The sequence below is a fragment of the Acanthochromis polyacanthus genome, chromosome 5 (genome assembly GCF_021347895.1).
Source record: "Acanthochromis polyacanthus isolate Apoly-LR-REF ecotype Palm Island chromosome 5, KAUST_Apoly_ChrSc, whole genome shotgun sequence".
In the NCBI taxonomy this organism is placed as follows: Eukaryota; Metazoa; Chordata; class Actinopteri; family Pomacentridae; genus Acanthochromis; species Acanthochromis polyacanthus.
This window is the reverse complement of record NC_067117.1, coordinates 14,058,721-14,079,826: the sequence shown is the minus strand read 5'-3', so window position 1 is coordinate 14,079,826 and position 21,106 is coordinate 14,058,721. Positions and strand designations below refer to the sequence as shown.

At 41.6% G+C, this 21,106-nt stretch overlaps 2 protein-coding genes across 2 annotated transcripts; one reads left to right on the top strand and one right to left on the bottom strand.

Annotated features, from left to right (window-relative positions):
- The first annotated feature begins 2,501 nt into the window (after window positions 1–2,501).
- On the top strand, window positions 2,502–8,248 carry LOC110957236 (amphoterin-induced protein 1-like). The gene is made up of 2 exons (XM_022203146.2): window positions 2,502–3,056; window positions 3,470–8,248. Exon 2 carries the CDS (start codon window positions 3,524–3,526, stop codon window positions 5,060–5,062), a length of 1,539 nt encoding a protein of 512 aa, XP_022058838.1. The 5' UTR covers window positions 2,502–3,056; window positions 3,470–3,523; the 3' UTR covers window positions 5,063–8,248.
- A 6,340-nt stretch (window positions 8,249–14,588) lies between these two features.
- Window positions 14,589–19,770, bottom strand: LOC110957221 (pepsin A-like). Its single transcript, XM_051947848.1, has 9 exons — window positions 19,715–19,770; window positions 18,581–18,731; window positions 17,756–17,873; window positions 17,306–17,424; window positions 16,961–17,157; window positions 16,760–16,876; window positions 16,539–16,683; window positions 16,364–16,462; window positions 14,589–15,095 (listed from the first exon to the last, which is right to left on the bottom strand). Exons 1-9 carry the CDS (start codon window positions 19,768–19,770, stop codon window positions 14,970–14,972), a joined length of 1,128 nt encoding a protein of 375 aa, XP_051803808.1. The 3' UTR covers window positions 14,589–14,969.
- Between the last annotated feature and the right edge of the window lie 1,336 nt (window positions 19,771–21,106).

Here is a 21,106-nt window from a genome sequence, read left to right as displayed (position 1 = left end):
TTGTCCGTACTGTAGCTTTTTGTAAAACAAATTATTAGGTTCATTACAATTTAAGACAACTAACTACGTTCCTAACAACAGGGTGGACCATTTTTTTTTCTTGGCTTGTTTGTTTTATTAAAACTTGGACAGTTACGTGTCAACAGTGTCACGACAGTGTAACTCTGTCCTGTAACTGAGACTTCACTGTGTGACGTGTCCCACAGTTGAAATCCTGCCCTGATTTCTTGTCACAGTTTAAACCTCTTAATCAAAGTCTTACAGGAAAACATGAAGCATTGCATGTCAACCTTTTGACAGGGGTTGTTTGTATTATTTTATTGCATTTTTATTTCTGTGAAATGTAAATTAGTTTGTGTTGCATTTTATTTGTATGAAAAGTGTTAAATAAATAAAGTCTGATTGATTGATATTACCTAAAGTGGCCGTGCCTATAACAGTGCGTAATTTTAAGCACTAATACTATTTAAACAAGTGCATTAAATAAAATTTCACTCCTTTATAGTTACTATGAAAGGGAAAATTAACCATTCAGACCAAAACCTTTTTTTATACCAGCCTGTAAACATGTTTATTTTTGCTATAAAGTTGGGCATTTTAACATAGAGGTCTATGGGGATTGATTTGCTTTTGGAGTCTGCCACAAGTGGCCATATGAGGGACTGCAGGCTCTTCCACATTATCCTCATTTGTCAGCCCCAGAGGTTGCATATTGGTATGGGTGTTAAGACCAGAAAATGAACCAGCACCTTCCTTCAGTTATCTTCTCATCCCAAACTCTTGGTAAGAGATAGAAAACTCACATAAATACAAAAAATAGGTCAAATGAACCAAAACAAGGGCGTAAATGCCATAAAAAGGATGTGCAAGGTGCTTACCTCAAAGAACGCATTGTGAATCAGATGGTGCCCAGAGAGACTTAGATATGAAATAATATACTGCCATTTTTGTAGAAATAGTGGATGAACCTTTAAAAGAATATGTCATCTTTTCCAAGGACAGAAGGGACATTAAATCAATTGGAAAGGATGTTATGGAAGGTGGATTTTGGGTTTTCCACTGTAATAGAATACATCTCTCTATGAGTGAGGCAACAACATCAGAATCTTTCATAGTGAGACTGAATGTAAGAAGGAATAGATGGCTATAATGAGGCAGGATTCTAGTGTAAAACTGAAGGATTTTATGTTGTCTTTTTGAGCATCTTATCTCACTGGCGGGCTGTAACAAAATCCTCCTCCTTCTGTGCTCGTTCATTGACATCTCCTTCACAGGGAATCTGCCTCTTCTCTCACCACGTGTTTAGATGTCCAAATCACCTTTCAAATGGTTTCTTCAAACATCACACGGCAGTCATTTCTTAAGCTGCACATGGTGTTCACTTTACTTGCTTTGTCCACCATCACCTAACTGCTAACCCTGGTACCCATAGCAATGAGGCCTGTAGGCAGTTTCATCTGCACATCGCCTTTTATGTGAGGGTTTCTGTGTGAAGTGACCTTGCGCTCAGAAGATTGATAATAAGGTTCGTGCTGGGAGGTCGTCTGTCATGTTGACATCTGTGTTGTGACCTTTTTAACCTTCACATCCTGACACACGGACCTTTTTCACTGCAGATGTGTGGACTCAAATTAGAGGAGAAATCGCAGGTTTGATGAGCAGCATTAATGATGGCACAAACCAACGAAGCTATTCCAGACAACCACAGAACTGCAGCCATAGTTACTGTTATCAGTTACACCTGTGGGAAAAGTCCATCTTCCAAAGCAGATATTTTGACAGAAAGAAAGCATGATGACTGCAACTCCTTAAGGGAAGGTCCTGCTTTTGTGTCGCCTGGTTGACTGTCATGACTCACTGGGACACTAAATGGAGCTGAGTCATCATTAGTTCAACTTGTCTCTGTCCCTGCTGTGACAAATCAAAATGTCTGCCCTGGAAAAGGTCTCTTGCTCTCCAGCGAGTGTCCTCTCTCTGGTGGTGCAGCTGTGCGAAATACAGGACAGATTTCAGTAACAGATTAGCAAGATTTCTTTTGCATGGCTGCTGCAGTGATGTAATCTTTCCTGCAGTGCCTATTCGCTTGTTTATGCAGATTTCCCCGCAGTAATTGCCCGATTCTGTGTGTACCTACCTGATGCCAGATAACCCCAGTCATAAAACACATGCTGCTCTGAACTCTCCGTATTGATCCTTCACACTCTGCTGCATGCACATCACGTGCTGAGCTAAAGACTGCTGCAGCTGCAGAAGAAGTGTTTGCCCTGTCCTTCACCACAGTAATGAGATGATCTAAGGAGGAAAGGCTTCATCATTAAAGACATCATAGTGCTGATTGAGCTATCGCAGGTGAAGTTCTATTAAAGGACAAGAAAAACAAAAGATAGGATAAAGGGGACACTACTGAGGCGTAACCAGTTCTCCTCCTCCTCTTGTTTATTTCAATGCATTTGCCAGATGTTGCAGCACAAAAATCAGTACAGTCAATAAAGCGAGCGAAAGATTTAAAACAACATTCAAAATTTTAAATACCTGCATTTTTCTGTTCTTAAGTCACATACAAATGTATCTGTAGAATTTAAATAAAGGTTTGTACCCTGAATGTTATGGATGTGTTCCAGCTTGGTACACCTGTCAGAGTGAACTTTAACATCCCACCTCTAATGCTGAATATGCTTTTTCCTCACACTTGTCACTTCTATTTAATGTTCACAACATTGCAATCTTGTGCCCTTTTTAAACTGCATGCAAATGAGGAAGAGAGAGAGAGAGAGAGAGAAAGAGAGAGAGAGGAAATGTGACACACCCCCTCCTCTGCTGTTTGCGCCCCTCGGATCAACTATCAGATGCTTACGTTTCCTCATCGGTGAAAATCGCTGGCTGCTGCCTTTCTTTCTTTCTTTTTTTAACGATCTTTTCTGTGGACTGTGTTCGGTTGTGGGTCCTGTGATCTCAGCTGAGGGAGAGGATGCGACCGTCCTGCAGCGGATCACCTCCAGGACTGGGCTGGTGAAGACTCTCTCTGCTCGCTTCGGATCTTTGGAGACCGAATAAAGGTAAATCAGCAGCAGCAGCAGCAGCAGCAGCAGCGGGCGGGACACTTGTGCCTGCTGAGACTGATCTGTCTGACTCAGAGAGGGGGTTTATTGATGGGATGAAGGTCCGGGGAAACAAAGAAACAAGCAACATGTTAGGAGGCTGTATATGCAATGCTTTAATTATTCTGTCAGTCCTCAGATTGATGGGCTTTGATACGTTGTATTATTGATGACATGCTCCATCCATAACTTTTTCACCATCCAGCTGCTCCACTGCACCACGCCTGTGTGCATTAGAGCTTAAAGTGCTGGCAGCATTAATGTCACCACACTCTGCATCATCATTATCACCTCATGATGGACTGACAGCATTGGGATTTTCTGTGTAGCAGCACTGATTTGTTGATCATAGTGTGCACGTCTCCTTACAGCTCCATGAGTCTGCGGTGAAGACTGAGTGATCACATCCAGATTATAATCCCGACATGATGGGGGGCTCAGTCGGTGTTTCTCAGCCCGCCACTGCAGCAGCGTTAAGCAGAAGAAGCTTTGTCACAGTCCTGCATCTGACTTTATTGCTGCCAACAGTGGGAGTCAGTGGGCAGTTAATGGGAAGCCCGCTGGACTGTCACAAGACCTGCGTGTGTGCCAGCAACATCGTCAGCTGTTCCAAGATGAATCTGACAAACGTTCCCCTCGCCCTACCAAAATACACAGCCGTCCTGGACCTCAGCTTCAACTCCATCACCAGGCTACGTGCCGAGTGGACCCCCGACCATCTCAGCAGACTGCACAGTCTACTGCTCAGCAACAACGGGCTCACCTTCCTCTCCTCTGAGGCGTTTATTTACGTGACAAAGCTGCGTTACCTGGACCTTTCCTCTAACGGCCTCCGTATACTGGACGAGTTCATCTTTGAGCCACTGGAGCATCTGGAGGTGCTGTTGTTGTATAATAATCACATCTCTCAGATAGATCGCACAGCCTTCTCCGGCCTCGACCGGCTGCAGAGGCTCTATCTGAGCCAGAACTCCATAACAAGGTTCCCCTTGGAGCTGGTGAAGGAGCGAAGCCGTCTGGAAGCTCTTAAACTACTAGATGTTTCCTCCAACCGAATTAAATCTCTTCCCCTGTACGAGCTGCAGGTTCTGCCCGCCTGGATCAAGAATGGTCTGTACTTCCACAACAACCCTCTGTCCTGCAGCTGTGACCTGTATGACATGGTGGCACGTTGGCACCTCAAGGAGCTCAGCTCTGCCACCGACTTCAAGGGCAGCCACACATGTGTGATACCAGGCCAGCGGAAGGAAAAAATGGCCATACTGGATCTGGATAAGGCCTATTTAAACTGCAGTGAGGTCAAAACACTGGATGAAGAAGCTTATCTGGAGCAGTTCCTGGTGCTGGACTGTGACACCAGACAGAGAGACATGGTGAAGAGGTGGGCTCTGCCAGGAAACATCCCACTGTCTCCAACAAACAAGACTGCTGTGATGCGTTCTGACGGAAACCTGCGGATTGGGCCCCTGAGGTTAGAAGACTCAGGGGTCTACACCTGCTACGCTACAAGTGATTCCCTCAATGAGACGCTGTATGTAACTGTAGTAGTGTTTAATACCACCATGGCTGGTGGGCTGGAGAATCTAAAAACGGCCTACACCACCCTGGTAGCCTGTCTGGTCAGTATAGTCATGGTCCTCATCTACCTCTATCTCACACCCTGTCGCTGTGCCTGCTGTCCAGGTCAGGGTCTGGACAAAAGCGATCCCAGAGAGAGCCTCCACTCTTCTACTGTCAGCCTCTCTCAGGGACACGAGGAGACGCCACAAGAAAAGACAGAAGGCGGCGGCTTCCCCTACAGACATGTGGCCTTCCGGGACCCAAAGGATCAGATGGAGCAGAACGGGAGGTTGAATCCAATAGGTGAGGAGGACGAGGAGTGGCAGGGAGACAACTCAGAGAGAAGGAGGTCTGATGCCGAGTCTGTCAGCTCGGTTTGCTCCGACACTCCCATGGTGGTGTGAAGCCATCAGCCTGCAGAGTGAGAAGGTCACAGCCACAACTTGTCTGTACACTCCGGATGTGCAGGAAGCATCTTCCAAACAAAGCTTTAGTTGGCAGTTGGTGGCACCAGTGTAGCAGCATGTACTGATAATACAAATAAACTACAATGTGTTGATGAAAGCAGCTTCAAAAGAAGTCCAAAAAACAAACATTCAATGCCTAAAACTGCAGTTAAAATAGCTTACAGTAATTCTTAAAATTGCATTTATCTCACACAGGATTGAAAAGAAAATGGTCACTCTGACAGAATATAGCAAAAAGTGTAATTTGTGAACACATAGAAATACTAATCATGTTTCTGTCAGGGGACAGCACAGATTCATATTCAAAAACTGCAACTACTTCACTGTGCAATAGGAGCTTGAAATGTTGCTTGCATTTATGATGCAAGTCCCTAAAAATATTCTCAGAGGAGAACCACTAATTACTGAGAGCATGAAAACATTTTTGATGTTATTCCTCAGTTTCCTTTGCTTCTGAATATCCAGAGGCTGCATGTTAATACGGCTTTTTATGCGTTGGGGAGTGTGATGCTACTGAGATGTTGAAGTTTTAAAAAGGATGGACAGAATCTGCTGCTTAAAAGGGAACTTGTTTTTATGCAAAGCTTGCAGAGCCCACTTAATTATTTCTGCAAGTTGTTCAATATTTATGCTATATGTTACATTCCTGTTTGCTTTGGTCGGCCTTTACAGAACACGATGCACGGATTATGCAATTTCCTCAATCTAATTTCTTTTACATTTGAGTGTAGCTCAATGTTTAGTTGTGTTCTGTTTTCACAGTAACTGTGGCCTTCTGTTGAAGTGATTGCATTTACTGCTTTGACTTAATGCCACATTCAGGTCTTTTTTAGCCATTTTAGACTCAGAACAGCTATAGATTCATTTCTACTACAAGCATTATAATTTAGTTTATTCTGATTTAAAACAATTCTAATGTGCTTTACATTTCATTGAAATGGTGTCAGTGACTGGTTTAAGATAAACAAAACTACATTTAGCGGTGATTCATATGGATCACAGTGACTACATTCACACTTTAGATATCATTAAACTGACATACAATTGTTTATTCATCTTCAAAAGCACAACTATTACCTGTTTCCAGACACATGTAAGAGTATTTTCATCCAATTTACAGTAGTTCGCAGGAGATGCTGTATTAAATATACAGCAAAAAAAAGTTCCAGTGTTGTTGAAATTTCGTAATCTACAATAATTGTTTTCCAAACATATAATTTTTAAACAAAATGTTCAATCACCTCTTGATTTTAGGGTATGTCCCTACTTTAACTGCATGATCAGTGTCTATGCATGACTCTCCTAAACTATGTGTCTGGTGTCGTCAGGACCTGAATCTACTCCACTGACTGAAGCTATCACCGTTTCTGGTTCAGAAAATAAGCACTGTAATAAGCTATAGCTCATTTAAATCTTAAAAAAAAACATTCCACAAGACAATAAAGTCAGTCAGGTGCCAGTGCAGTTGCTGCAGGATTTGTCTCCTGATGACCTCAGTCCTCTACGACAGCTGTTCTCAACCACTGTCGCCCTTTTGAGTCCTCAGTATAAATGCAGTAGATGCATGCAGCTCCTCTTTACAGGATAAAAGGCTACCATTTGTGAGTGGTTTAATCAGACAGTGAGGCTTAAAAATAAAAATAAATACCAGTGTCACAAATTTGCCAAAGATTAGAGAAATGCCCCCAAAAAAGTGAGAATAATGTTGCTGAGATTATCTTTTTCTTATTTTCTACACCAGTGAACATCTCAGAACCCTTTAGCTTCATCTTACAGCACTCGGACTGGAAACCACTGCTCCAGACTGCTTGAAAACCTTGAAAAGGATTAATAATGTTCAAAAAAATATTATAATTTCAGCTGAGGAATTTCTGGTTTAAACTGGATTTCCAGGAAAATGGACCTGTTGTTGCAATGCAGTTAAAATGACATATCCAGTGTGAGTTGCAGACGAGTAACATCAATGTACATCCAGACATGCTGTTCAGTTAATGGCAGGCGGGAAGCCTGCTCCAGAGGGGAAACTAGTGAGACTGAATGCTTCTGGGCATTAGAGTCAGCCCTGAGCAAATCAGCCAATGACAGCCAGCAGCCAGAAGTCTCATAAACACTGTCAGAAATAGCAGCATGCAGCGCAGCCAGCACACAGGCCTCCTGGCTGTCTGGCACAGCTGAAATGTAAATATAGAAGTAGCAGTTTTTCAATCACTTGTCTTCATTTTAGCCACATTGTGAAAAAATACAATCAAAGCAAGTAGAGGCTCCCATTTTAATTTGAATGGAGTCACCATAAAAGCAGTTTACTATTATAAAAACACACGTATGAATATAAATCAGTAAAGATCAAGCAACAGAGTGTCATAGAAATGCAGTTTTTACTGAACTGAATTCTGTCTGGCTCTGTTGCTGAGAAAAGATTAGCACGGTTTACTATTGATTTGAAAAAAAACTACTCAGATATGTATAAATAGCTGACATTTTCCTCAAACTATTCAGGATCACATTGTTCTTGCAGATCACACACAGAGTAACAGTGACGCAAGTTAGCAGCAAAAAGCCACCAATCACGAGACAACAGATGTAGCAATGTAAAGTAAATGCACTTTTTCTATTAAAAGAACAATAACATTCATCCTCCCACTTCTCATGGTGCTTTCTTCAGGAAATAATTTTGGTGAATGAACGCCTTAATTAAATGTGTCTGAGCTCTGAAAATTGTCATGACATTGTGAGCGTTGTCTTGTAAAAATGATAATGATATTATAATGTAGCCGCACAAGCTGAGGAACTTCAAGGTATTACATCTGTCAAAGGGTGCGTGCATCTGCTATATCGTAATGTTGTACATCTGTTTTTTATTTCCTCTGAAGTCACTTATGATAACCAAAGATTGAGTTACATGTTGCGAGTTGATAGCCTACGTGTTCAGTGTTTACAGCCACTACATTTGCTGTCACTTGTGTGTTGACGTCACCTCTCTGTTTCCGTCACAAACCTATCATTTAAAATATGCAATCCTGTCTAAAGACTTATTGTATTTTCTTTTTTGCTGTATTATACCTTGTTTATTATTGCATTATTCCTGTATTTCCTAAACAATCTAAATAAACACGATGTAAATAATGTCTGCTTTACCTCGTAATGCACTGAATCTGTCAGACAGACCTGCGGTGACAGAACTGATTAAGTTAAATGAGATCACTTAAACGACTCTCAGACACAGCGAACATGAAGATACTGTCGGCAGCTGTTTAGCTCAGCATTAAGACTGCAAATAGGGAGAAACGACTTGTTTGGCTCTTAACAAAGGTTATGAAAATCTACCTTCTATTTATAGCTTTCTAATCAACACATTATGTCTTCCTTAAGTGTAAAATGTGACATGTTGTGGTTTTACTGAAGGTTATATTCTCGACTAGTTAGTGGCCAAGCACAAAACTACTCGCCAGTTTTACACTAACGTATTTATGAGATAAACATTTTCAATTTTAAACTAACCATGGCAGGTGTAGTCATGATCAGCAGTGTAGGTGAGGACATCCATGAAAAATGGACAGCCCAGTGTTGTATGATGCAAAGCCACAAAGCAACCATCAGCCAACAAACCCAAATGAGCCAGAGAAGGTTGAAGAAGGAGAACTGGCACACCAGACACAGGTGTAACCAGTGTTGCTGTGCTTCCTCCTCCAGAACCTGCAAGGAAAGCTGCCACATCAAGCAAATATCGAGCAGACATGTAAAGAGGGCTAGCCTAGCCGCGCTAGACCCAGCTCTTAAGACACAAGGGTCTAGGAACGCTCGACAGGGAGGGAGGCGGGCTAAAAGGTTGTTTTTCAAATCACTCTGCAGCAATTGGGTAGGTATACAACCAAACAGCGTAACGAATAGGCTGACGTAGTTCCTAGAGCGCCGGATTGTGGCTAAGTCCCATTAGCTTCCCAACCAGCGGAGCCAACTGGTATATTAAGGATTTGCCATATCCTGTCGGCATAAGTCCAAATACGTCTTTCTTCTTAATGAAACACTTAAGTGCCGTCCTTTGTTTATCTTTCAAGTTGAATTTTAGCTTCAAATATTTAAGGGCTGTGGCCAAAGCTGAGTTGAAAGATAACTGTTTATTGCGGTTGTTTCTGTCAGAATCGTCGCGCCTCTGTCTTCATTTAGTTACGCCCGCCTTCTGACTCTACACTTCATGGTGATTCGTCCGGCCAGTTTTAGGAGCATCCAACCTCGAGCCTTATGGAGGGTAACTAGACCCACCCTGGCAGAGAATTAAATTTGTTGCTGTGGGTTGTCTAGCGTGGCTAGGCTAAAAGAGGGCCAGAGGGTTGGAACAGAGAAACACTTGAGCCAAAGCCATTTTCCACACTCTAAAAATGAATTGAAGGGGGTCTGTTAATTAAATGCATAACTGCAGCTACTTTTTAAGTTGTAAACATTATCTTGATATGCTGTGTTGACATATTAATGCAAGCAATGGTATCAACTTAATACTGTGTGTAATTGAAACTTAAAGTAATTTTTAGCTATTAACTAATTTAAATCAAAATTCAAGTCGTAGTAACTAAATAAAATTGGTTCTGTAACTTATTTTTTTTTCCCCCTTAAGTTCAGAATTTACAGTCCCCTCACCTGCCTCCTACACGCGTCTGGATTATTTCAGACTGTTAAGACTGTGTGTTAGAGGGCCTGTAAGTTGACAGTTATAATACTAAAGGCTTTTCAAAGTAAGTATCAAGACCATTCCTAGTAAATTTTGCTAAAGCAGTGAAATTAGCAATACTTTCAATTGTGAGGCTACATCTAGTGATACAGTTGATGGAATATGCATGTTTTACCCCTCAGGTTAACAAATTAGTGGACAAGAATGATACAGTTTCATTTGGCAGTTCTACTCAGCATAAAAGGACTTTACATTCACAGAACTGATAATGTCAGAGTACATTTTTCCTCTGATCTTCACAAATTTCATCCAGGGACCTGTCTAATATCTGGTGTTGATACTTGTTCCTAACTGTAATGAAAACATCACCCCCCCCCAAAAAAAAAAACTTGCACTTGTAACTGTACAGTTCTTTGATCAAAACAAATTAGTGTACAGGTTCTGTTTTTCTTTGTGTTTATTAGGATGAACTGCATTTATGTCCTATTGTTCAGGGTGATGGCCTGCTGCCTTTGTGAGCATCGTTTAGCAGCTTTCCTCAGCAAAGTGCAGTGATCGACGGACTAAGAAACACTCTCTGTCAACCCATCCAAGAGACTAAATTGCTCACAGAAGAGTACAAGACCCTGAAAAATGACGGTCCTCCTGGATGGCCACACCCTGGAGATTTGCCGCCTTCAAGAGGAGCTACACTTAAAACACAAGCTCCTTTAGAGGGCAAAAAAGAAACGAAAGGATCGCACAAGAGCCCATATTGACATTCTCTACCTCTTGGGACATCAAGAGCTGGAACTCAAGAAGAAAGAAGCGCAGTGGAGACAGAATGTAAGGAAGCAAACAAAACTTTTATCTTCAAGAACTATCAACTTCAGCTATGTTGAATCTTAACTGTTCCCCAGTTTTGTAGAAGATAAAATATACTGTCTTCTTTCTCCAGAACGTCTCTCCAAAGGCTGAAGAGCAGGAGCATCTGATGAGCCAAACTAAGAACAAGAACAAGGTGGAGCAGCTTCCAAACAGCACCACCCGCCACATCTTGACTACACAAGATCCAACCGACCCTTTAACTCGTCACCTCTGATCTCCACCTTCCTCCCTAATCCCCTACCTTTCGCCTAGAGCCGCATTGTTGGAGAATCTCTGATGCAGTCGTCAAGCCATCACAATTTGGCCCTTGTCAAACTCAAATCCTTACGCTTGCCCATTTTTCCTGCTTCTAACACATCAACTTTTAGGACACAACATTCACTTGCTGCCTCATATATCCAACCCACAGACAGGTGCCATGATGAAGAGATAGTCGGTGCAATTCACTTCACCTGTCAGAGTTCACAATGTTATGCCTGATGGGTGTATACATATGGGCCTCCGTAGCTGCTCTACCTCCTTGTTGGCATTTAGCATGTTTCAGAGAGAAGCTCCGCTGAGAGCTCCCACATAACATAAGAAGATCTTCACCAAATCAGAAAAACACACGGAGACAGTAATTTTACTTGCAAGGGTAGCATAGCACAGTGTAACACGTTAGTGCGAGCTACAAAGACTGCGCCCATACAAGGTTTATTTTATACACAAGCAGAAATGAAGACATGGCATAAGATAAGAAATAGCTCGAGTTACACAAGGGGGTGTGCTAAGCTGAAAGAGTGGAAATATACCGACTAGGAGAGCAAGATGTGTGTGTGTGTGTGTGTGTGTGTGTGTGTGTGGGTATTTAGTGAAAATTATTATATAAAGACACTATGTACAGTTAGTTAATGACCTAGGGCTTGATTATGATAAATGTATTTACAAGTTCAACTCTCACAGCATGACTAAAGCCTCCAGTCAAAGCTTCCATCAAGGCACTCTATGCATTTTAGCAGCAGCAGCTTTAGTAAACAGTCCCAGTCTCCCTGCTGGGGCTGGGATAGCCAAAGGTGGTGTCTAGCAACCAAAAAAAAATGCTAATGCTCTGCCTGCACTTTAGTAATGGAGGAGAGATGTGAAGGGACATGTAAAGTTCATCAACCACACTCGAACCCCTCAGAACGCTCCAGCACCTGAGGATGCAGATGATGAGGGTGGACGGACACAATGGGCTCCAGTGTTAGTCTGTTGGGCCTGCATATTCATATCTCTGTTTCACTCTGTAAGCAGACCACCTATAAACCTGCAATTCCTGTTAGGGCAGGTGCCTGTGCCCAGAATGGACCTGATGGTGCATTAAATTGTTGACTCAGAAGTCAGAGAGGAGAAACACCTGTGCTGGCGTGGGGTGAACCTCCACATCCTCCTCAACCCAGAAGGGAGGGGGGCTTCACCAGGTTTTCAGGGAGAACATTGGTTGTACTGCCAATAAGTAATTCTCTTTGGAAGAGAAGACAGCCTGTACATCTGCATCCTTCCTCTCTTCTTTTTTTTTTTTTTAATTTTATTTGAAAATACAAACAACAACAAAACAATCTAAATACATGAACATACAATACCTATGTATCACAGAAATCTCTTTCATATATATATATATATATATATATATATATATATATATATATACACACATATACCCAAACATATATAAAGAAAAAATAATAAATTAAATAAAATATAAAATAAAAAATACACCAAAATAAGAGAAATAAGTAAAAAGTATAATATAAAATGTAAATATAAATATCTAAATATACATAAACACACACCTTCTCATTACTCTTCTCCCTTTCTCTCACTTATTTGATATAGTCACCGATTTAATATAATGTGTGTGTGAGAGTGTGTGTGTGTGTGGGTGTGTGTGCGTGTGTGTATGTGTGCCTGTGCGTGCGTGCATGTGTACATGTGTGTACAAGCGAATGCAGCTACTCCTATGTACACTTTATTGTCTGGTTGATTGGATCAGTTGATATAATTGGTTTATTGACTGATTGATTTGTTTATCAAATTAAATGATTGGTTCTCAGACTTCCTCTCTTCTTAATACTCGGCCATCTCCAACCCTGGAAGAAGTATGAGGCTGGACTGCTGTGGGCCCCACAATGGGGGTGGGCTGGATGCCTTGCTAAAGCCCTGAACATTCCCCCCTTTCTTTCTTTACTGGCCTCCATCTCTTCACCCATTTTTGCTCTGCGAAGTGCAGCTAAACAGGGGAATCTGTAGCCTAGCCACGCTATACCCATGTTTCTGACGGCACAAGGGTCTAGGGAAGCTCGACAGGGAGGGAGGCGGGCTAAAAGGTTGTCTATCAAATCCCTCTGCAGCAATTGGGTAGGTATACAACCAATCAACGCAACGAATAGGCTGACGTAGTTCCGAGAGCACCGGCGTATTGTGGCTAAGTCCCATTAGCTTCCCAACCAGCGAAGCCGCAGAGCCAACTGGTATATTAAGGATTTACCATATCCCGTCGGCATAAGTCCAAATACGTCTTTCTTCTCAATGAAACACTTCAGTGCCGTCCTTTGTTTATCTTTCAAGTTCAATTTTAGCTTCAAATCTTTAAGGGCTGTGGCCAAAGCTGAGTCGAAAGATAACTGTTTATTGTGCGCTGGTTGTTTCTGTCAGAATCGTCACGCCTCTGCCGTCACTTCGTTACGCCCGCCTTCTGACTCTACACTTCATGGTGATTGGTCCGGCCAGTTTTAGGAGAATCCAGCCTCGAGCCTTATGGAGGGTAACTAGACCCACCCTGGCAGAGAATTAAATTTGTTGCCGTGGGTTGTCTAGCACGGCTAGGCTAGGGAATCTGTACACTTAACCCCAAAATCTAAGCTTCACTGGTGCATGCAGGCATCACAAAACACTCCATGCAAGACTGTGGGTTCTGTCTGGATAATAGTGCACATTAGCAACCCAAACAACAAATATAGCTTTTTTCAGTTTTTAAACAAATATTTCATACTTAAAAGTATTCTACATGTTTTGGCTTCATTTCACTTCACAGGGCTGCTACTTAGTTAGCCTGGACCTCAGCTGGCTTCAGTTTCTGCATTACACTAATGACACAGTCTTGTTGACTTGAGAGTGAAACTTGAGACCACACAGATCGCAACAGCAGAAACTGGGTAGTCGTATTTATTCCACTTGTCCATCAGACATACTTTCTTCTGGCAGCATTTGGTATTGCTGGATTTTCAGCCTTATTTGGAATGCTGACCACAGTCTCTCGCTGAGCAGAGCGAGCACTCTGACCTGTTTTCACTTTCCTCTGCCTGTCGTAGTCCAAGACAGAGCAGAATTACAATGGCCGCTGACAACCTCATGTTTGATGTCAAGTTCAGCTCTCAGTGTGTTGTGAGCTTGTAGTAAAAAGCTTCATATTACAGTGGAGCAAATTTGTGCAGAATCAATGCTTAAATTAGGTCATTTTTGTACAGAAGTTGTGCCTCTTCATGACAGGTGCTGCAGTGTGACACCTCACCTGCTGCCCTGTAACTCCTCTGCTGGATGAATGATTGAAGAGGTCTGCAGGGATGTCCAGGCTTCCTGTCTCACCAGCTGCTCTCTCATGTTACCATGTTTACCCACATTATACGTAACACCAGCCAAGTGTTTGGGACTACATTCAACTATTTAGAAAATGCAGCACAACAAGACAGAGCTGCAAAATAGAGTTTTAAAATAGATTCCTACTTGAATGCTCGTGAGAGGAACGAGAGGGTTAACGGCAGCTGATCTGTGTGATGATGTGCGTAAATGGGAAAGAGCTGAATGACTCATCCCCTTTGGACATTAAATCACAGATTATAATTAGAACAAATGCAGCTGCCTGAAGAAAATCTCAGATCACTGAACATCGCAGACACAGATGGCACGAGTGCGAGTCAGAGCCTGTTGACAATGAATGACTGGCATTTTTGTGTGTGTTTTAAAAGACTGAATTCTAAGTAAGATGACTCATCCTCTTCTCGGGCTCCTCCCATGAGATTCACATGAATGGTGAAGCGACTGCAAGTGCAAAACAGTGAGTCCTCTGCCATCTAGTGGCCACTAAAACCCCTAACACATACTGGAGTACAACGTTTGGATCCACTATACAAAATAGATAAATTATATTTAAAGGTCTGACAGGCAACATTTTATTAGTTTCACACACAAGTATGAATTTGCAGTGTTTATTAAAAGAAAATCTGCTGCTTTCTACATATCACAGGCTATCTAGGGGCGATAAACATAATTTCCACTGACCCAGATCTTCAAGTGTATTTAAACTGCTTGAGCAAAGCCCACCATTTTGTTTCCCACGTCGAAGGCCGTGTAGAAGTGCCGCATGAAGACCTCACCCAGGATCCAGGGTCCAGCAGCAAACCCTGTTGTACACCCAGACCCAGACTGAGGACAGAGGAGAGGTAGCAGGTTGGCTTAATCAGCACACATTTTAATTATTAATCAGTTAAAATAATATATTCCATCTATTCACACAAACTCAGTAATACAGCAGCTAGAAATTGACACAACATTCTTCTCACTGCATTCTCTCTCTATACCACAACCTTGATTTATTTTCATTTGCCAGAAGAAAAGGAAAACTAATACAGTCTAATGCATTGTTCCTGCATCAAGGATCTTTTGTTATGCAACCAAACATCACAGATATAAATGGTGTGGACGAAATAACAGAAAGACCTCCATGACTGCAATTTTTAGTTTATCTCGGTGCGTCTAACAAACTGGAAACTGAGTGTATAATCAACATTCTTTCATTAACTATACCTGTTTCAAGCTGTAAAGGCTCACAGGGGGCTAGAGTCTGTTTTGAGACAAATTTAGATTTTGAGATTATTAAAATCCCTGCTGCTGTTGTGTATCCTGTCAGAGGAGCTGCAGAACATCCAATACATGTAGGTTGTCATTTCACCCATCAAAGAACTTCTGAAAGAAGCTGCAATCCCTTTGAGGAGGATGATATATGGCACTAAAATCCATCCATCTATTATCTATACCCCACTTTATCGTCTGTAGCCGATCCCAGCTGACCTAGGAAGGTAGGGGACAACCTGGACAGGCTGCAAGTCTGTCACAGAGACAGATGACCAAGCACGCTCACATTCATGTCTAGGGACAGTTTAGAATCACAAATTAACCTCAGCATGTCTTTCGACTGTGGGAGGAAGCCGGAGCACCCAGTAAAAACTCACATGCACAGGGAGAACATGCAAACTTCACACAGAAGAACCCCATGACCTGTGGGGTGACAGTCTGTATCACTGTGCCACTCATACCAAAATCAAAAGATGATTAAAAAAAAAAAAAAAAAAAAAAAGAAGTTATGTCTGATGTGTATTGTATTTGGGATAAAAGCTGTAATTTGTATTAGATAAAAGTATCCATTTTCACTTTACAGCATATTCAAATCATCTGTAACTTTCCTGATATAATAATATTCTTTTCAGATGACATTAATGGCATAATTGAATTTCCCTCAGGATTAATAAAGTATCTATCAATTTGAAAAGAAATAAGTTTGGTTGCTGTAAAGTTTGTCTCTTATGCCAGTTTATTGTTGGGATCCCCCCTCTGTAATCCTTGTATGTTAAATACATTGGCTTGGTGACTGTGAGGTATGCTTTATATATCACTATTGTACTTTAAACACAAACCTTCATGATGTATGCCGCTGGAGGAAGAGAGAAGCTGGAGCCATTTATATTGAAGACAATATCTGGCAGCAGATTTGTGTTGAAGCAACTGACGGCAGCCTGTGAGACAAACAAACAGCATGTTAAACCCATTAACCTCTTTAGTGTTTGGCTTACTAATAGGAAACAAACTCACAGCGCCGTACTGGTCGGGGATGGCTCCCAACCAGCCATTGATGTTGCTGATCTCTTCATCTGAACCGATGATTACAGAAGTTCCAGAGTCAACCACTGCCTCACACCTCCCAGCGCAGGCAACAGTGTTCCCATTGATGGGGATACTGCAGCAGAAAGAAACAGTCAATACATCTGTCATGCATATAGGGACATGTGAGGAGGCAAAAAAATGCAAAAAACCTTTGTATTTGGATGTTCCACAGGTTAGAGGTATGATGCAGAGGGATCCATTTAATGCTTCCAGTGTAATGTGAAGAATCTGTTCCTCCTAGAATTAACACGCTGCCTTCTACAGAGCTGGAGCCACAAGAAAATAAGCATTGGAAAACACCCTATTGAGGAAGTACAATTTCTAATTTTACTACTCAAATTAAGTCTGACCTGCTCAGGTACATGGAAAACATGTTCTGGGGAATTATTCCCTGGTTCCACATGTTATCAAGTATACTTATGCCTCCATCGAGTGTCACATTTGAAAAGGGAAGTCCGACAACCCTGTCCCAGGGAACAGACTTCAGGAAAATGGCCTCTGCTTCAGTGAGGCCAAACATCTGTTGCTCCACATAGAGATCACTTATCTGTCAGCAGAATTAATGCAGCAGTTTTAGGTTCAAACTGTAAGATGTCAAAAAGGAACACAACACAAAGTCCAGTATCTGTGATTCTGTGTTGCATGGAGGATGTCAGAGGTGTGTAAAAGGTGCAGAGTTGAAGTTTCATCCTCACCTTTATGGTGTCATATCCGGTGCTCCCTGATGCAAACCCACTCTTGTAAGAGATCTTGAAAGGCTTCGAGGCAGCCTGAAATGTGGAAGATGCTGAGCTGTTGAATTTTAAGTGACCGGCTGAGGACAGAAAGAAAAGAAGTGTAGTAGAGCAGAATAGGAGAAAATAGTCGAGAGAGTAAACTTCATTACTATTGACTTTACACACAAAGACATCTCCTGCCTAATAGAAGCAACAATTAGCCATTTTCTGCATTAGTTGACCTACAATTTGTTTCTTTCAATAAGTCTTTACTGCTTGGCCGAACACTTGTCCTGAATTAGGAAGGATTTCAGCAATGGTTGGCAGTTTTGCATAAAAAGTTACTGAAAACAGCTGGAAACAAAACAGCTGAGAATCCTCCCGTCATGTGCAGGATTTTCAGTATATTGCCATTATCATCATATTTACCGCAGGAAGAGCTGGTGCATCTTACAGAAGGAACCCACAGGTCAGAGGAGCCAGTGTCAAAGAGAACTTTGAAGAACTGAGGCGGAGTCCCAATGCCGATCACTCCACTGTATGTCGTCTGCTCACATAACTAGAGAACTTCTTAGCGAGGGGCTTGAAGGGAGGATGTATATGAAGACAACAATGAGAACTAGAAACAGGAATGTACCAAAGCACATTCACAAACCATTAACCTTAAATCAAGAATCTAAGTGGTTGTTGTGAACAAAAGCATCCCGAGAAAACACCATCAAATTCAACAGTTCTAATCTGATGCTTCTATTCAGTGTTTGGAGGAAAAAGGTAGAATACTCATAAAATAACAGTTCTGGGAACCAGTGAGAAAGTCAGTTCAGAATATATTTTTCATACAAATACACACGTGGACAAAATTGTTGGTACCCCTCAGTTAAAGAAGGAAAAACCCACAATTCTCACTGAAATCACTTGAAACTCACAAAAGTAACAATAAATAAAAATTTATTGAAAATTAAATAATCAAAATCAGCCATCACTTTTGAATTGTTGATTAACATAATTATTTAAAAAAACAAACTAATGAAATAGGGCTGGACAAAAATGATGATCTACTATTTTGAAATGGGGTAGCAGGTGGCTTGGGTGTGTGTGTGTGTCAGTTCTCTGGTTGTTGCACCGCAGATTCAATTTTTAGACATTCCAATATGCCTAAAGTTGTAGTTTATACCAATAAAATACTGTTGAAAAAACAAGTTTAGTCCTTTGTAGCATCACAGAATGAAGAGTAATGCCTTGAGTGTTACTCACATCAGGGTCAAAGGTCATGGGCACCTGACTCTGTTCCTTCCTGGAAAGAAACTTTGCAGCTGGGTTATATGAAAACTTCCTCCTGATCTCATCAGACAGCCCTTTTTCTTCCACCAGCTGCCTGGCTGACCTTCGTCTTATCAGGGGAATCCTGCACAGACCAGCAACACATAAACTCTGCAGCAGACATCTGTGAACACACTCATGAGCATTTCTTGTGACTATATCAGACTTCATACCTTGTCCTAATAAGGAGTTCCAGACTGGGAGTGATTTTAGGAAACACAACAGAAAATATAATGTGTTCTGAGCTTCAAAATGTCAACAATGCATCTCTGTTTATGCTGAACTTTTCATTAACTGATCGTGAACAAGAGAAAAAAAAAAAATAAATCACATAGCGACTCTGGAGCCTGAGGCTGCAATTCTCATTACAGCAAACAATACAAAAGCCTATTAGTGCAAATAGCAGGCTTAATGGGTGACTAAAGCACTGCACAGACAAACATGATCGAGTGCATGTACAATCACGTTTCCAATAATTAATAATGATTGAAATATTTTCACACTAAAAGTTGCTGTGAAGTCTTTGGAGTAGCACACTACATTTTCTTTAAATATTTCCATTGTTCTCAGTGCTGTTTTTATTCGTGTTTATGATCTTTTTTTCCTTCTTGAAGAAAATCTTAAACTTAACAAAAGCCTACGACTTTACACCGCAAAGCAAACCCATCTTAACAAGAAGTGTTTTATAGTTTAAGAAACGGCTATAAGCTTCGCTGTAAAGAGGACGAAACAAGTTAGAGGTGGAATCAAAATTGACCAAAAATCCAACAAAAAGCACCCTCCATAAATTGCTTTGTTCAGCTTTATAGAGTTAAAACATTAGGTAGTTGAATCTGATATCTTTTCTGAACACTGCCAGCATTGTTTTACTTCCAGGTTGTCTGAAATTTCTAGCAAGTCTTTTAACTTATCACATCTTAACAGTTATTAACATGAACTGACAAAACAAGTCCTATCAAATATTTCTATCATTATTCCAAATTTTAGAATTTTACACTTAGACCTGACTCTTTAAACTTACATATTTATTTTTTACCTGTGCAAATATGAACGTGTTGTCTTTCTCACCTGAGAAGACCCTGACAGACCGCCAGAAAGGACAGAACAATCCAGGCAGACTTCATTACATCAAAGTGACCCTGTGAAGATGTCATGGCCCCTCCCTCTCCTGGGCTGCGCTCCTGACCAGCGTTCAGCTCCGGCTGATTAAGAGCGGCTGCAGAGGAGCGCAGCTGCTCCTAATCATTAATCAGTGGCAGATAAAGCCTGACTCTCCCCACTACTGTCTGCTGGGTCATTACTTACGGTTGCTCTACAAGGATCGCACCAGTTTGTGCAAGCTTGGGCTCCCCACCTGCCCTGGACTTCCTCATCTGCTCCAGTCTCCCCGTCTGCTCTGGTTTCTCCCACCCCCCAATTCCTACCTCAACCCCACCATTGATCCCCACAGGCCCCGTCCTGCCCAGCCCAACCCAGCTCCTCTGTCCCTGCCTCGTCTCCTGATCCCTGGACTAAGATGTGTCACGGCCCTGTTCAGTTTAGTTTAGCCCTCATCACGGCCAGTTTGGTTTGTCGCCCTTAGTTTAGTTTGTACCCTGCCCTGTTTATTTCCGTGTCTCCCATGTGAAGTGTTTTGTGTTGAGTTTTATTATTAAATCTTTGAGTATCTGCCTGCCTCCGAATGCCTGCTTTTGGGTTCGACAGACCCCACACCTAATAGAAGATCTCACGTGTGGTCACGTGAGCTGTTTTATATAGAAGTCAGAACCAAACATGTCTCCTCCTTTTTACACTGACGCAGCAGCTGATAAGAGCCCACTTAGCCTGAATAAGCGGAATCAGACAAAGGAAACCAACAAACACAGGGGGGTCACAGGCTAAGATTCAAGATTACCTTATTTATACACATGGGTAGATATAATTTACAGAAAAACAGACATTGAACCTGAACACAACATAATACAAGATTAAAGTAAATGATGAAGTTTTAACCCCTACAGTGAAGGGATTCAGTGGTTCTTTGTTGATCCACTTGTTCTCTTAGGGAGAAGAGTCATTGTAAATATATGGAATGATCACTTGTATCCTATAATGCAACATTTCTGTCCTGGCTGAAGTCTCTTCCAGTATGACAATGTCCCCCTCCAAAGGTTACAAGGGGTCAGTACAGCCATCATCAAAATATCAAACAAGGGAATATCTTTTGGAAGAATTGTGTTTCTCCCACCAGATTTCACAATAAAAGTCAAGGTGCTGTTCTGATGGTAGCCCAGTTCCTTATTCAAATTTTTATGCTGTTTTTTTCCCCCTTTTCACTCATAAGTACACTGCCAGTCATTGAAAACTTTGAGACCATATTTTTCAACATAATTTTTATTTTGATGCCCGAAACTGGATTTTCTTCATATGAATCATTTGTTTAGCATATTGGCATACAGAAACAAAAATCTAAAGTTTCAA

What these genes read in the sequence shown, in the direction of transcription:
- LOC110957236 (XM_022203146.2), top strand. Translation starts at nt 3,524, where the DNA reads ATGATGGGGGGCTCAGTCGGTGTTTCTCAGCCCGCCACTGCAGCAGCG.
- LOC110957221 (XM_051947848.1), bottom strand. Translation starts at nt 19,770, where the DNA reads ATGAAGTCTGCCTGGATTGTTCTGTCCTTTCTGGCGGTCTGTCAGGGT. An exon ending in CCGGATATGACACCATAAAG is followed by an intron (nt 17,158 to 17,305) that starts GTGAGGATGAAA and finishes TTCTGCTGACAG; the next exon opens with ATAAGTGATCTCTATGTGGA. An exon ending in CAGCGGCATACATCATGAAG is followed by an intron (nt 15,096 to 16,363) that starts GTTTGTGTTTAA and finishes CTCTGTCCTCAG; the next exon opens with TCTGGGTCTGGGTGTACAAC.